Below are 15044 nucleotides of genomic sequence, written 5' to 3' on the forward strand. Positions count from 1 at the left end.
CCTTTGGCACCACCGATCCCCACACGTGCCCTCAGACACTCACCTGACTGACGTGCACGGCGGGCGGTGGGATCCTCAGCGGCTCCGCGATGGCGTGAATGATGCCATTGGAAGCCACGATGTCCCACTCCACGATCATCCTGTCGTTGATCCCCCTGGCACCCTACAGCACGGGATAGAGGGGCTGGCACTCTATCAGCAAGCCTCCCCCGTGTTTCCCATCTCAAAATAGAAGGGGGGTGGAAGGTTGTGGGGTTTTCCGTCCTCCTTGGATGTCAAACGTACCGCCTGCTCTGTGCCGTTCCCCACGGGAAGGTCTGACACGTGGAGATCATGTCCTGACTGGGATGTGATGTTGGTGCCTGCTGTGAGGTTGAAGCTGAAGAGCACAACGTTGCTGGATGACACGTGGAGCTTCAGTTCTTCTCCTGTCAGTGTCTGAAAAAGCAAGGCGGAGCGGGGATGAGAAGTGGCTGAGACAGCTCCCCTCTTTGTTCCGTGCACCCTCAAGTGGCCACTTGGTCCCTGTTCACTTACTTCATTTTTTGCAAAGCCAGAATTCAGGGGCACAAAGAGAGTTTTGGGAGCGGAGTCATCAGACAAATAGATGAAAAAATCCAATCCTTCTTCTGTGTCATTGGCAAAATCAAGCAACATCTGGAAAAGACGGGAAATCTTCCCCATTAGGACACTGCAGTCAGCTTGAAGAAGTGATCATGCTCAGCCCAAGAAGCATCCCCCTGACCTTGGAAAGAAAATGCCTTGCTGTTTGCACTCTGCCCCAGCACACAGGCTGAACCCCTCTTGTTCCTCCTGCTTGCCCTTAATCCCTCCCGTTCCCCCTGTGCCCAGCCGCTGGCACATCAAGGTCCCAGGAGCAAATTGCTTACGGAATAGAAGGTGGAGAAGCGAGGGTGGTCTGCGAGCACCTCGGGGAGTTTGCCGTTGCAGGAATACCCATCTCCCACAAACCCTTCCCGGCAGGTGCACACCAGATCTGCAAAGGAACATCGAGCTGTGCCTTGACTTGCCCATGGTGGCTGCACAGACCCCCCCACTCCCTTGGCTTCTGGGTGGCCCTCAGCGTGTTCCCTCCTGACACGGGTGTGGGGAGAGGGGATGCGCCCTCAGGGCAGCTCTGTCCCCGCAGCCTTCGCTTGTGCCAGGCAGGATGTTTTCCAGGGAAGGTGCTCGTGCCACTCACCCTTCTCCCGGTAGCAGAAGGCATCCCAGGTCTCACTCAGGTTGTTTCTGGTGCCGTAGTCCACGATGCCCACCCGGTTAGCCCCGCAGCTGGGGTTGGGGTAGGCTGTGGGGTATCCAGCCGTGCCGTTGTCCAGCCACCCCACCAGGCACAGATGGAATCCCATCTGGCAGACGAAAATAGATCGTTAGATTAAACATAATAGCTCCAGGCCAGCTTTTGTGTGTCCTCACGCACACTTCCATCATGCAGCCTTAGGCTGTGTTCTCCTGGCATGTAAAGGGCTGGGTTTTGCCTCAAGCTATCAGCATGGCTAGTGGGAGCCAGCAGCCCTCCTGGTTTCATGGACCATGGGGCAAAAGCTAAGGACCAGCTGAGGTCCATCCCTCCTGCCTCAGCTGTCCCATGTCAGTCGTTTTGGGGATGACCTCACTGAATAAAGGTTACCATGACCTGGTCACCCTCTGGGCTGCTGAAACTGGCTACGTACACGAGGGAGAGCAGCTTTTTTTTACCAAAAGCAAATGCTTTTGGTAAGGCTGCCCACTGCTGTCCCCACGACTTCTTCCTTTGGAGGTTGAGGAAGCACCAACAGGCAAATGGACACCGTGCCCCCCACCCCACTGACCTGCTGTGCTGCCGAGAGCTGCCGGAAAGTGGCCAAGGAGGCGCCTTCTGCTGCACAGGCCCTCTGTGCCTGCTCATAAGTGAAGTCATACTTCTTTCGGGGTGACTGCAGATGAAATACACCCATCGTCTTATCTGCAAAATAACAAGTCCCGGGAGCATCAGCACAGCACTGAAAGCGAGCAGTCTCCCAGCCAGGTCCCCTGTCTGAGTGCAGGTGGCACAGCCAGCCAAGGGTGGGTGCAGAGGATGGGTGCAGGCTCATCCTCCCCTGTATATCATGTAGGGGAAAAGGGGATTGTGAAAACCAGACCAAGCTGCAGTGACGAGTCCCTGGCCCCTTGCTTCTCCCACCCTCGCCCTCTTCTGAGGGATGCCCCAGCCACAAGGTGAAGGATGCTGGAGGTTCACTCACCATGAAAGTGCAGGTCGGTGCAGATGGCCTCCCGGTGGCACTGCCCGTTGTTGTCCAGGCACCGGTCGGTGGGGGGCACAGCCTCCTCCAGGCACTGGATCCCGTCGCCGACATAGCCCCGCTTGCACTCACAGCGCCGCTCGTTCTGCAGCATGAAGGAAGGCCGGCATGTGAAAACATGCAAAGAGCAGCTGGCAAACTGTGCATCCCTGTGAACCTGGGGACGAGCCTTCAGAATGCCTCTGCAGCCCACTGGCACTGTGACACAACATGTGGCCTTTCTTAGGCTGCATTGCTTGTCCTACATCCTGTTGTCCCACACCCAATTGCACATAACCCTGCCAAAAATGTTACACTGATTCCTTGCCACGTGCTGTTTGTAAGACAGCTCAGCTCATGGGTACATGGCTTGTGAGTGTTGCACTGCATCACATTCTGTGTCCCTTCTGCAGTGAGCAGCTCTGGTTCCTCTGCAAAAACGGCTGGCATTGTCCCCAAAGGACCACCCCAGAGCCCCCACAAATGCCATGACTTGCACCACTTATGCCTGTTGGACAGAGGGATGGGGGGAAATGGCCTCAGAATTACATTAGCAGGGCCTGCAGGATGAGCTCAATACCTGAGACCAGAGAGGCCGGCCAGGCACAGGGCCTACAGCAGCAGGGGACACGGTCACATCACTGTCCTCCAGCTGCTCTCACAGGCATGCAGATGTCCCTGGACATATGGGATGTACTCACCGGCCCGGTGCTGATGCACTTGGCGTGCTCGCTGCAGTCCCCGTTCCTGCCGTCCGCACACCGGTCTATGGGGTCGCAGACGTAGCCGTCTCCTCGGTACCCAGCAGCACAGGCACAGGAGATGTTGACACCAACCTGCGTGCACTGTGCCTGTGCAGCACACCCCCCGTTGTCCTGGCTGCACATGTCAATCACTGTATGGATAAAAGCACTGTGTTAACTAACCTACTTTGCTCAGTCCCCTGGTGGTTTGTCTGTCTTGCTTTCCTCCATGGAGCTGCTCAGGAGGCCGTCACCTCTTGTCATGCCACGTTGTCCACTTTTTCCCTCTCTCACCACCCCGCCACCCCATCCCCTGGTGGCTCCCCCTCACCTGTGCACATTCTACCATCTCCCTCGTAGTGTAGGTTGCATTCGCAGAGGTTGCCGGAGCGGCAGGCAGCTTGGGGATGGCACGGTGGCGAGCATTCGGGTGTCATGACTGAAACCAGAGTGTACATGGGTCAGAAAACCACACGTGTGATGCAAAGGCTGCAACACGGGCATGGCTGCCACCACCTGCCTCTGCCCCAGAGGCTCCCCAACCCTTGTGGAGTTAATTGAGACCAGATCTCAGGATATGCTATGTCCCTCCCTTTCCCCCCAGCTGACAGCTCCTTTTTGGAGATGGTTCTGACTGGCTGCTTGTTCCCTGAGTCCCGGGGAACAGCAGGTGATGGAATCGGGGTTTTTGGGGGGTGTGGGAGGTGCCATTCATCAGCCCCAAAGAAACACCCCCAGGGCTGCTGCAGGAGCACTGTGCTGTCCCAAGGCAAGACCATGAGCAGCACTGTGGGAACAGGGCTTGTCCCTCACACTGGGGGGCAGCACAAGGTCGGGGTTTAGGCAGCGGTGGGGCCTGGCACTCCTCACCTAGCCTGGTTTCACAGCGTTCTCCAGTCCAGCCCTCAGCACAGAAGCAGAAGCCATCGCCGTGCAGCCCTCCGTTGCACACACCGTTCTCTGTGCAGTTGCATTCTGCGAGGAATGGGTAAAGAATGCTGTAATGGCACCTGCCTGCACTGCAGCAAAAGCCCACGGGACAGAAATGTGCTTGTGGGGGCAGTGTGTGCAGGCAGCCATAGCAGTACATACACACACACACACACACACAAATACACACACATGCACACCCCTTCCCATTGCTGCCAGCCCAGACCCCCCCCATCTCTGCAGGACGTATCCTCCACGCATGAGGGGAAGCTCCCACAGACCCCCCAGCATTTCCCTCCCTTGGGCACTTCTAGGGATGCCTTCTCCCCCAGAGTCCCTGCCAATATTCAGCCCTTAAAAACGTTCCTGGAGAGTCAAGATCTGCCCAGCATGGGACAGGGAAAACTGCCTTTTCCCCTTGCCTCTCATGGCACAGGTCCCTGCTGAGCACACCCCAGAGTTTCAGCCAAACAGGGGCTCTCAGCTGGGTGTGACAAACCAGAAGGGGGTCTTTGAACCCAGAGCCTTCTTGAAACTACACCTGGCGCAACAGCTGTCCCGCAGAGAGCCCAGGGAGGGGTGTCCCCAGCCCTAGAGATCTGACCCGAGTGTTGTGGGGAACAGACACACGTGGCAGAGCTGATTCCCATGCTGTAAGCTGCAAAAAGGTCACCCAGCATCTATCCCCCCTCCAAATAGCACCATGTGCTGCAGTCGTCTCCATACAAACCATCTGTACGCCCCATGGGCTTCCCCCTTACCTTGGCAGTTGGGCCCGTATCTGCCGGGAGCACACAGCTCACAGCTGGTCCCAATGAAGGCCTGGCTGCAGTTGCACCTCCCAGAGCCGCGGATTTTGTCGTCGCAGGTACCACGGTTACCGCATGGCGCCTCAAGCCCTCCCGGGCATGCTGTGAACAGGGCACCTCAGTGAGGCAGTGGTGACAAAGCGGCCCTGCACTGGAGGGGAGTGCCTGCTGCCCTGCACAGAGCCTGTGCACCAGGTGCCATGTGAATGTGCCTTACAGCATGTTCGGCAGTCCTGGGAGGGAGCACTGGGGACATCCCCTGACTAAAAGCCTTGGGAATGAGGGCAAGAAGAGCAAATTTGGCCCGGTTTCCAGCCTGGTTGCTCCCAGGAATGCTGTGTCTGTGCTGGCCTGCCCCATGCTAACCTGGCAGCAGGACTCATCTAGGTACATGAAAGCTGCCTGTGCATGAAGCCTGGGAATGGTTGTTCACTGGATGCATCTAGGGACCAGTGATAGGTGTGACAACTACGACCAGCTGCCTGGCGCCCAGGGCTCCCCATGGGATTCGTCAAGGAAAGGGAATTCCCTGGTACAATACCATCCACAGGGGATTGATTTTTCCCTACACTCTTTATGGGCTGCGGCTCCTCGCCTGGGATGTTGCCCACCCTTTCCCTTCCCCTTCCCTGGGGAAGTGCATTTGTTGGCATCAGAAACCCATGCTGAATGAAACTGCCTTCTTGGCATGAGAGAAAGGGCCAGGAAGGGTCTCACGCCTCCTTACCCCGACAGTCGCGGCCATAGTGGTTCTTGCAGCACTGGGGGACCCACTGGGTGGAAATGCAGATCCTCTCACAGCCTTGCTTCCTAGACCCCCTGGAAGAGAAGTGTCTTCTGAGGGGGTCCCACGGGGAGGGCGGCCAGGATGGCCGCAACAAGGAGGAGTGGTGAAACAGAAAAGTGTTTCTGAACAGCTGGTTTCCGTAATAGTAGCAGCCCCTGGTTCCCCCCTGCGAGGAAACAGGCAAAACACAGAGTTTGCCACATTGTCGCTGGATACTGTGTCCCTGACACCTCACCTTGACATTTCTGTGCCACCCATTCAGTTTTATACCGAGAAGCGGAGGCTTCCTAACATGTGGTGGGGCTGGTGAGCCGTGGGAGTAACATGGGGACATGCCAGGAACCCAGCACGTGAGGGACAATGGGCAGTGCAGCGAGCAGGGCACAAAGCTGCTCCCCACCTGATCCCTGGGGAAGCTCCAGCGGCCAGCCTGAGCTCTTTTGCTGTGACACTCCCTCCCAAAAGCCCCCCCGTACTACTTCAGGGATGAAGCTGGACCCACGCAGCCCTGTCACCCCTTTGGGATTGACCAGGTAAGGACCACTGTGGTCCCTGATCCCACATTGCTCAGCCCAGCTCCTGTTCTACAAAACCGTGTGACCAAAAACCAAGGGACTTGCTACACGAAGGTGTGCCCTCATTTTGTGGCTGAAACACAAGGGGCACGTGGGTATTGTCATCAGCCCTGCAACAGGCCACCTTGGTGGCAAAGATGGGAGCTTTACCCGATGAACTGAGCCAGGAGGGCAGGGCGGCTCGAAGCCACAGAGTCCGCAGCTCTCCGTAGATCTCTGTGGAGGGGAGAAAGAAACCCCAAAGCAACTCAATATGTATTTCTGCCTCTCTCAGCTGCACTGTGCTTTGCCAAGGAAGAGCAGTAAGCCCTCCTAACATCCCTCTTCCTTGGCAAGAGCTCAACAGACAGTGCAGGTTCTCTTCAGCTTTATCTGAAGCGCTCACCTGCAGCTCAACAAAGACGAACTCATCACACCGAGATCCCAGATCTGGTGGCTCCAACAGTCTATCGATGCCGTAAGCAATGCCCCCATTGAACTCCATGTGTCTCTGAACGATCATGGCATCACCGTTCCCCACCATAAGCTCCCCCTACCAAAGGAAGAAAACAACTTGTGATCCTGGCACATCCCGCACCATGGCTGCACCACCTGAGGATCACCCTTTTTGGCTGTCATGACTTCTCAGTCACCCCAAGAACTCTTCAGACTCTCTGCGCTCATGTCCTTAACCACCCAAATGTCATTTTGCAAAGCCACCTCTCCTAATAAATGGTCTCTGTTCACGCGACACAAGCCATGGAAAGGTCATGGCACCCCACGGCTGGCTTAGCAATCTGGTCAGCACTGCAGGTTTCTGTAGGTACGTGTGCCTCTGCCCTTTCCTGCCAGCTGGCCCCTGAGTCTTGAGCCTCTCTAAAGGGCCAGCATCCCAACTCTATGTTCCCTTCCTGCTGGTGATCAACACACAGCATCAGCTGACAGCTGACAGTGGGAAGCAGAGCCTGGCATCTCCATCACGTACCGTGTGGGTTTTGCTGCAGATGAATGAGATGGTGGAGCCGTGCATGGTCCGTATGAACTTGACTTGGGGCATGTTACCAGCGACAATCTAAGAAGGGAAAAAGAAGGGAGAGACAAGCAAAACTGGCTGCTTGTATTCCAAAAGGGGATGCTGCTTGTTGAAGAACAGGGTCAGCAGCCGCACTGAGAGGGGGTGTGACACGGCAGCATGTAAAGCTGCTGTGAGTGAAATGCTGTCACATTTACCTTCATGTCTCTGATCATGTGTGCTTTGAGGTAGGAGGCCAGCATGTCCCGATGCTCCCTGCGGTACAGCCACTCCTGCCTTTTCTCCGGAAGGGCATTGAACGCAGCATCTGTAGGCCACAGCATGGTGAAGGGTCTATGCAGAGGGTTACTAATCAGTGGCAGCAGCTCCGCATCCTGTCCAAGATAAGAGGGGATGCAAAGAAAAAGCCACAAGCCAAAAGTGAACACACACGTGTACACATCATCTTCTCATGGAACAGCAGGAGTCAGGTTGCTCACCTTCAGCAGCTTGCTATAAATGGTGTACCCAAAGGCCTCTGCCACTTCTGTGATATTTTGCTGCAGGAGGAAAAAAACAAACCGTCACTAAGAGGCGCCAGGAACAAAGCCACCGTGCCAGCCTGACTCAGGTCACAGTCCCTTCTATAGGTAGCTTGCAGTGGTTCTCCCAGATATTGAGACGACCCGTCACAAAGCCCAGTGCATCCATTCCTGTGTCTGCCTTGGTAGTTGGTGCCAGCCTCTTCCGACTGCTGTGTTAGTGACAAAACTAACTCCTTACGGGGTGAAAAGCTCCCTTTCCATGCACAAGCAAGAACCGGTCAGAACAGCTCCAATCGCTGTGTAGAAATGAGTGTGACAACCTTCCAACCCACGGAGGTTGCCTTTTGCCACAGGACCGGTTTCTACCTGGTGGCAGAGAGCTCCCCCCCCTCCAGGACCTGGAGTGGTGGTGCAGGGGAGAAACCAGGTGGTTTACAACCACAGTAGCTAAACAAGACAAATTCATCTCTGTTGCTGTCACACCTAATGGCTAGGGCTGGCATTCAGCAGCTGCTACTTCTCTGTCTCATGCTGGGTAGGCGCTGCTATGGCAGGAGATGGGATGGCTTTCAGTACTCTGTTGTGCTGTATAGAGAATGTGTTATTTACCGAAAAATCCAGGAGCTATAAGCTGCTAGCACTTGTTTCAGGAGTATCTGAAAGACTCTCACTGCCATACTGCAATGTGCTCTGCACTGGAAAAGGAATGTGATGGTTTACACGGGACACAACCTCTCTACCTACATCCATCACTGTTCTCTGATGATGGATCATGGCTCCTTCTGGCCCAAATATTGCTATGCCACAAATGCTGCCACCTTCACAAGCCAGAACCATGTCCTCAGACGTCACCTACATGGCTAGGAGCTGGAAGGAGGAGAACCACATATGGCCTTGGGCTGAGGATGCAGGGAAATGGCTTATCAGGGACAGCAATACCAAAGTTGTTGGGATAAAGACTGTAGCCCTGTCTTCACCGTGGCAGATGTTAGGGCACGTTCTTTCAGACTTGCCTGTGAGATCTTTAAGGAAATGTTACGGTCCACCAGGTCACTTGGAATGAGGATCTTGTTGATAAAATGGATGACCCCATTCACGCCGATGATGTCACCTGTCACCACTTTGGCTTCCCCATTGAGATAGATGCTATTCTGCGAGAGAAGGGATGCAGTGAGGTACTCCCACCAGAGCATGGCCCTGTGAGCCACCTGCAGGCTGTGGGAATCACCCACCACCACCGTGGCCTTCAAATGACAGCAAAAGTGACATCCTGTCAAGTGAGGCAGGGAAGGGAATGATGTTAGAGAACTACCTCTTTCTCTGTGATTGTTATTTTGTGGCCAGATAAAGATGTAAGGGACTCTTGGTCTTCTAGGTCACTCAACAGCAGTTTCTGGCAACCCACCATATGGTAGCGAAGCAGCTCCCGGAGGAGACCTCTGCTCTTCCACTCCTCAAACTACAGAGAGAAAACAGGAAGGAGATCACACTGTGGGCTCTTTGTCTTGTGGGAGAGGCACAGACCTGATGAGGGAGACCTGGATTGCCTCGGGCTCTTCTGCTTGGCCTGCCCTGCTGATCCATCCTGGTAGAAAGCTGGTTCCCTCAAAACACAGCGAATGCACAAATACATTCAAGAATTTTGGGAAATTTAATCAAGACAACAAAGAACAGCATTCAGGTCCCTTGATGGAGGACAAATAGCTACATTGGCCTTGAACAAGTGATGCCTGGGGTACACGGTCCTTGGGAATTGTTCCCTTCTATAGGGGAGGCCCATGGAAAAAAGGCTGGGACTGGTGGCATGAAACTGCCCAGCAGGACTTGCCAGTGATGGTGTTAGGATCTTCCACTTCAATGACACCAAAAAGCTGCTGGTCAAGGACCTGTCTGGTTCATCAGGTCCTGGATGAAGTTCTCTCCTCCCTCAGGTCTCCACTAGTTTGAAGTGGGATGGCAGTGCCCAGGGAACAGGGCAGGAATAAGAGGTCTTCATCACGGATACTCTGAAGCCTTGCTATTAGCAGCCTCTAATAGCCATGGGCAATGAAAGCCACCACACATCACTGATTTGGTACAGTGTCTCTGAGGACCATAAAACTCCAGAGTCTTATGGTCTTTGAGGACCACAAGAGCCTGCAGTAAGGATTTCCTTACAACAGGAACCATGTCCACCCCTGCCCAGACTGTCTGCAGCAAGCCTGCATCCAAACCTTACACTGATGGGGAATGGGGATGCATTTAATGCTCTTCAGTGAAGTTTCTGCTTCAGTTCAGGGCATACCCACAGGAGACCCTGGCACAACTGGAACTTGGCAGACACCTGACAGTGTTTGGGGTGGAAGGACACTTACCGTTGTGGTGTTTGCTATGAAATCTGCCCGTGGGACGAAGACAGTGAAAGGCCCTGCTCCACTGAGCTCCTTGGTGTTTTCTGCCTGTGGCAGGGAAGCATTTGTGGGACGGCAAACAGAAAACACAGTTCCAGTTAGTAAGAACCTCTTGCAAAAAATACAAGTGGGAATTGCAGACCAGGAAAAGCCGTTTGATACTAACCAGTATCATCTTAAAGAACACGGATGCGTCTTTGATCCTTGCGAGCTCCTTAAACAAAGAGAAAGAGCTGGTGTTAGCAGAGTGTCTTCCACCAGCAGCCAGCACAGTGACCTGCTCCTTCCTCTTCCACTCCAACAAGTTCTTCTGACACACCACAGCCACCTTGCCCTCCCTCCCTTGCCAGCACTGTGGGCATGGATGCCATGGAGGTTACAAAGCAGGCAGTGATTTCTGCCTGGACCATTCACATCAGAGATGGAGACGGCAGGATTTGCTGAGACACAAAAGCGGGCTGCTTCTGCAGTGGCTGTCTCATAGGTTGAACTGCCTCAGTGCTCATGGGACACCTCGAGTGCTTCACAAAACACCTGCTGCAATCCCACTGCCATTTGCCATTACCAGAAACGGTCACCAGTGTGCCCAAGGATAGCCACCAGATTGGCAACAGAGCAGGAGAGAGACTGCCTCCTTCCAGACTAGATCCCACGTGCTGGCATGGCCACAGGTGATACATGCACTGAACCTACAGACTGGAAGAAGTGGGTTTCCAGGGGAGAAATTTGCCCTTAATAAAATGTGACATGCCTGGAGGCATAGCCAGTGCTGCCATCAGAGCAGCACAATGTTCATATTCATACTGCAGCTCCCTTTGGAGCAAGGTTGCTTTACTGTGATTCTCTTCTCTAAGTTGGCGCTCCAGATATACCTCAGAGCAGCTGTCTCTGCTCCTATACCACACACACACATGTTGATATGACACTATAAATCCACAGCTCATGCTTGAAGGCAAGTTTGCTGTGGGACAGGAGGCCTGAACTCAGAAGATGCTGTGCATGTTTCTCACCTGATACACTTTGCCATGGCAGGTGAAGCCATCTCCAACACTGTACCAAGAGCAGGAGCAGTTTCGAGTGCCAGGACCCGTGTACTTGCAGAGCCCAAAGGGACTACAGCCTCCATTATTCTGGCAAAAAGAGTGAAAGGCTTGCATGGAAGGGCATCATCAACAATTTGCATGACCACACCTGCCTGCAGGAGCTGCTAACTATACCCAGACCAGCAGAAAGGAAACCATTCATCCATCTGTCAAGTGCCTTAAAATAAACCTCACTTAGATTCTCAAGGGCTTTTCAGTGTCAAATTCTAGTGTGAAACAAGACTTTTGTACCCTATTTTTGAAAGCCACAATAACGACAAAATCTGGGATGCAAAGAGATTGCAAATAGACTTAGCAGAGATGCTGTGAGCATGGCTTACTCTTTTGAGTAAAACAGAGAAACAAGCCCACGTGCCTTCAACCCTGTGTTGTTGTGCTGCTTCTCCCAAAAGAGGGGCATCCAGTCTTAGTGCCATGTGGCTGAGATACTTGTGGGTCACTGTGAGAAGCAGTGGAAACCAAACACACTGGGAAATCCCTTAGGTATGTAAAAAGGCAAGCCAGACAGCTCTAAGCACACAGCCTAACCCTGCTCTTGCTGTTAGCTGTTGGGATCAAGGCTGCAGCCTTCACCCCTAGTAATAGCAAAATGCAGACAGACCTGTTCACACAAGTTAATGGGGTTGCACCGGCTCACGCCATCCCCGCTGTAACCAGGAAGACAGTTGCAGGCAACCTGGAGGGAAAACAGCTGCTCAGTCTGAAACTTGAGCCCAGCAAAGAAAACACAATGGCTGAGCTGGGTGGAAAGCATCTGTCACACACTCCATTCCTTCATGGAAAAAACACGTTTGTGTCAACAACTACAGGCTGAGGGCGCCTCCAGCCTCTCACCAACAGAAAGAATCTGCTTTCAAGGAAGCAGCAAGCTTTTTAAGCCCTTCCCAGGCAACATTCTGTGTGGAAGGTAATAATCCTGATGCAGAGCACTGCCATGGGAAGGATTGCCTTTGAGAGAATTAGACACAATTTCATAATAATATTGCCCTGACATTCAACGTAGTTACTCACCTTCCGTGGGCCCGTTTTAACACACTCTGCATTGGCGTGGCACCCCCCGTTGCTTTCAAGACACAGATCAATTTCTGCAGTAAAACAGTAAGGCCACGTTAGTGCTGAGGACTGTCCAAGGCAGCTGGTGAGTCAAAGAGGTATCGGTAAAGCGACAGGGAGGACTTGCCCAGCTTGGGAAACATCATGGCAAAGTAACTTGTGATAGCAAAGGAACAGGGAACAACTGCAAGTTTTACTTGTGCCATGCGTGGGTCTCTGAGTTGTGATAAATCTGTCCGCTGAGATGCCACAACTGTCTGAGCATGCTTTAAAGGGTACAAGAAGACTGGACTCCCCCACAGCTCCAGTCCCATCTCAGAACATCACAAAATGCTGGTCTGAGGCCATCCAGAGAGACAGGTGCCAGGGGCAGCGTGAGCTCCCTGCCCAGTTTGAGGTGGCAGTGTGCTGGGACAGCAGTAACCTCATGGCTGGTCAGAATCTGGGAGCACACTGAGCACACACCTACAGGCACGTAGGTACATGGGTACATGAATGTGTGTACACCTCAACAAAAAGCAGAAACACTGCTGAATCAAGGTAAGCCAGCAATTACTGACTCTGAAACAATGACTGCATAAACAGACTGAAAGAAGAATCAAATTATTCAGTGCTTTAACCTGAAATTGTAATGCTTTTAGCCTGAAACTCCCTTTTGTGTGGATGGTGTCTTGCCACCATCATCAAAACATGCACTGAGCACTCACCCAGGCACAGCGTCCCATCTCCAGCATAGCCTTCCTTGCAAACACAGGTTCTCTCTCCTGGGGACACTTTAGTACACACGGCATTTATGGAGCAGCCACCGTGATCAATAATGCATGGATCTATTTCTGTGATCACAAACAAGAGAAGTAGAATCAGCTCAGAGCATCTAAGGAAGATGAACAGTGCCAGAATGATCATGCATCTTAACAAAAATCGCATTATTTTATTAATCCCCCCCCCCTTTTTTTTTTCTCTCAATGGAACTGTAGGTCCTTTAAAGGTAGGGGCCTCATTCAGATCTGTGAGAGGCCAGTCCAAAAGTCATGCTCAGCTTAAACAATCCCCAAATTGGACTGACAAGTCCTTCTATCACAGTATTAGCTAACTGATGACCAATGGTTAGATCAGAAAAACAATTTTCCTGCACAATCTTGAACCTTGGCCACAGTTACCAAACATACCTGTGCAATGGGTTCCATTCCCTGTATATCCAGCAGAGCAGGAGCACATGGGTGGGGAATCTGCGGAGCCATTCAGGCAGCTGAAACAAAACAGAAAAACAATCATTGAGAACATCTCCAGATTTGCTTGGCCAGTGGGAAACACACGCTACACAAGCCTAGCATGTGCAAATTAGCATCCACTAGCATCCATAATGACCAAAGGAAGAACATGCCCAAAGTTACTATTTCGTTACGGCACCAAAGAATCAACCCAAAAATATCACAGGTAAGCAGCAAAACCCACCTAGAAAAGGGGTGTGGTGCTCAGCAGAAGAAGAGCCCTGCCACATCAAAAGGCTCTAGAGATTCCAGAAAGATCATCTGAGGAGGATGCCCATCATCATGGCAGTACGCCAGAGGCTTACTGCCAAAAACAAGGAGACTGAGTAGCTGCTGTAGTACTCATAGAACATAGAGCCCATTGTTCGTAGCTTGGCACTTTACTCCTCTCTGCTACCCAGTGCTCCTCATGGTAATGAAGGAGCAGAGGAGGGCTCTGGCAGGTGGTGGCTGATAGCATTTGGTGCCTAGTGACCATCTGGCAGCAGCCCAGCAATGAGCCTGTGATTTTGGACAGCCACACGCAGCTGGAACACACCTGGACAGCATCACTTGGTTCCACTCACACTAACTCCAAACGATGCTTTGCTCCTTTGTGGGCTCCAGGCCTGAATGACAACCACCTGTTGTCACGTAGACATTAATGGCCTAAATTGTGGGCCAGGTGGGTTTGACAAAGGCTGCCATAAGTCACCTAAAACCACCACAGAAGCTGGCCATGGAGCTGGCACCCAGGCACAGGCTTCACACCCTGCACCACGCTCCTTGACTGTGCCCCCACACTTCTGCATGGCACAATACAGGGGACTGTGCCAGTACCACAAAATGGGAGAGTAGATAACGAGTGGAGAGGGCAGCAAAAGGGAGTCCTTACAGTACATCAGCCCACATAATTCCTTGGTGGGAGGAAGCAAGGCAGAGAGGGCTTGTCGATGTCTGTTTGCTTTGCTCCATGACTAATGCCAGACTTGGAGCAGCTTGGAGTCTCTGCTTTATTCCATCCACATGTACGGAAGTTGTTTGGAAACATTTTATGTTTGAACAAACAAAATCTTAAGGGAAAGTAGATGGGCTTTATGACTAAAAATATTTCCAAGATGAAACTGATTTTTATGCACCATTAATGAGCAGGTACAGCCAACAGCACTCTGTGAAGCCCTAAACACAGAATCACTCTATGTAAAGCATAAACAAGTGGCTTTCTAAGAATGATCCAGCTCCTCAGCTGTACTTACTTGGCCATTTGATGGCAAGTGTTATTGCATAAGTCAGTCTTGATTCCTGCAACAGAAAACACAAAAATGACCTGGCATTTTCAGTACAGTGCTTACTGTGGACACTTTTACCATCTAGAGTAAAGGTCCCTCCAAACAGCCCCACTGCCATGCTGTTGCCCAGACTGATGACAGCACACCAGCACTTATGATGACCCTCGTGTCCTTCATGGCAGCAGGAAAACCCTCATGGCATTATGTTCTGGTGTTGTACAAAGGAGTGAATTTGATTTTCTGATGTTCTCTTTCTGAGCTAATGGTTCAATTTGAACCTATCCATGTGGCCTC

At 52.4% G+C, this 15044-nt stretch overlaps 1 protein-coding gene across 3 annotated transcripts in view; it reads right to left on the reverse strand.

The window, feature by feature from the left end:
- STAB1 (stabilin 1) overlaps positions 1-15044 on the reverse strand; it is a 57653-nt gene that overhangs the window by 1176 nt on the left and 41433 nt on the right. For all 3 annotated transcript variants that reach the window (XM_027467285.3, XM_027467287.3, XM_027467286.3), the window contains 27 exons: positions 14718-14763; positions 13381-13460; positions 12919-13044; positions 12170-12243; positions 11760-11834; positions 11066-11185; positions 10222-10269; positions 10020-10103; positions 8978-9124; positions 8679-8816; positions 7621-7680; positions 7339-7515; positions 7094-7180; positions 6515-6661; positions 6280-6345; positions 5495-5720; positions 4720-4869; positions 3899-4003; positions 3360-3467; positions 2987-3180; positions 2247-2391; positions 1833-1966; positions 1205-1370; positions 891-997; positions 538-657; positions 286-438; positions 44-163 (listed from right to left, as the gene is read on the reverse strand). In XM_027467285.3, the coding sequence (XP_027323086.2) occupies positions 44-163; positions 286-438; positions 538-657; positions 891-997; positions 1205-1370; positions 1833-1966; positions 2247-2391; positions 2987-3180; positions 3360-3467; positions 3899-4003; positions 4720-4869; positions 5495-5720; positions 6280-6345; positions 6515-6661; positions 7094-7180; positions 7339-7515; positions 7621-7680; positions 8679-8816; positions 8978-9124; positions 10020-10103; positions 10222-10269; positions 11066-11185; positions 11760-11834; positions 12170-12243; positions 12919-13044; positions 13381-13460; positions 14718-14763 (3203 nt within the window). The remainder of the gene's footprint in view (positions 1-43; positions 164-285; positions 439-537; positions 658-890; positions 998-1204; positions 1371-1832; positions 1967-2246; positions 2392-2986; positions 3181-3359; positions 3468-3898; positions 4004-4719; positions 4870-5494; positions 5721-6279; positions 6346-6514; positions 6662-7093; positions 7181-7338; positions 7516-7620; positions 7681-8678; positions 8817-8977; positions 9125-10019; positions 10104-10221; positions 10270-11065; positions 11186-11759; positions 11835-12169; positions 12244-12918; positions 13045-13380; positions 13461-14717; positions 14764-15044) is intronic.

The sequence above is a fragment of the Anas platyrhynchos genome, chromosome 13 (genome assembly GCF_047663525.1).
Source record: "Anas platyrhynchos isolate ZD024472 breed Pekin duck chromosome 13, IASCAAS_PekinDuck_T2T, whole genome shotgun sequence".
Lineage (NCBI taxonomy): Eukaryota > Metazoa > Chordata > Aves > Anseriformes > Anatidae > Anas > Anas platyrhynchos.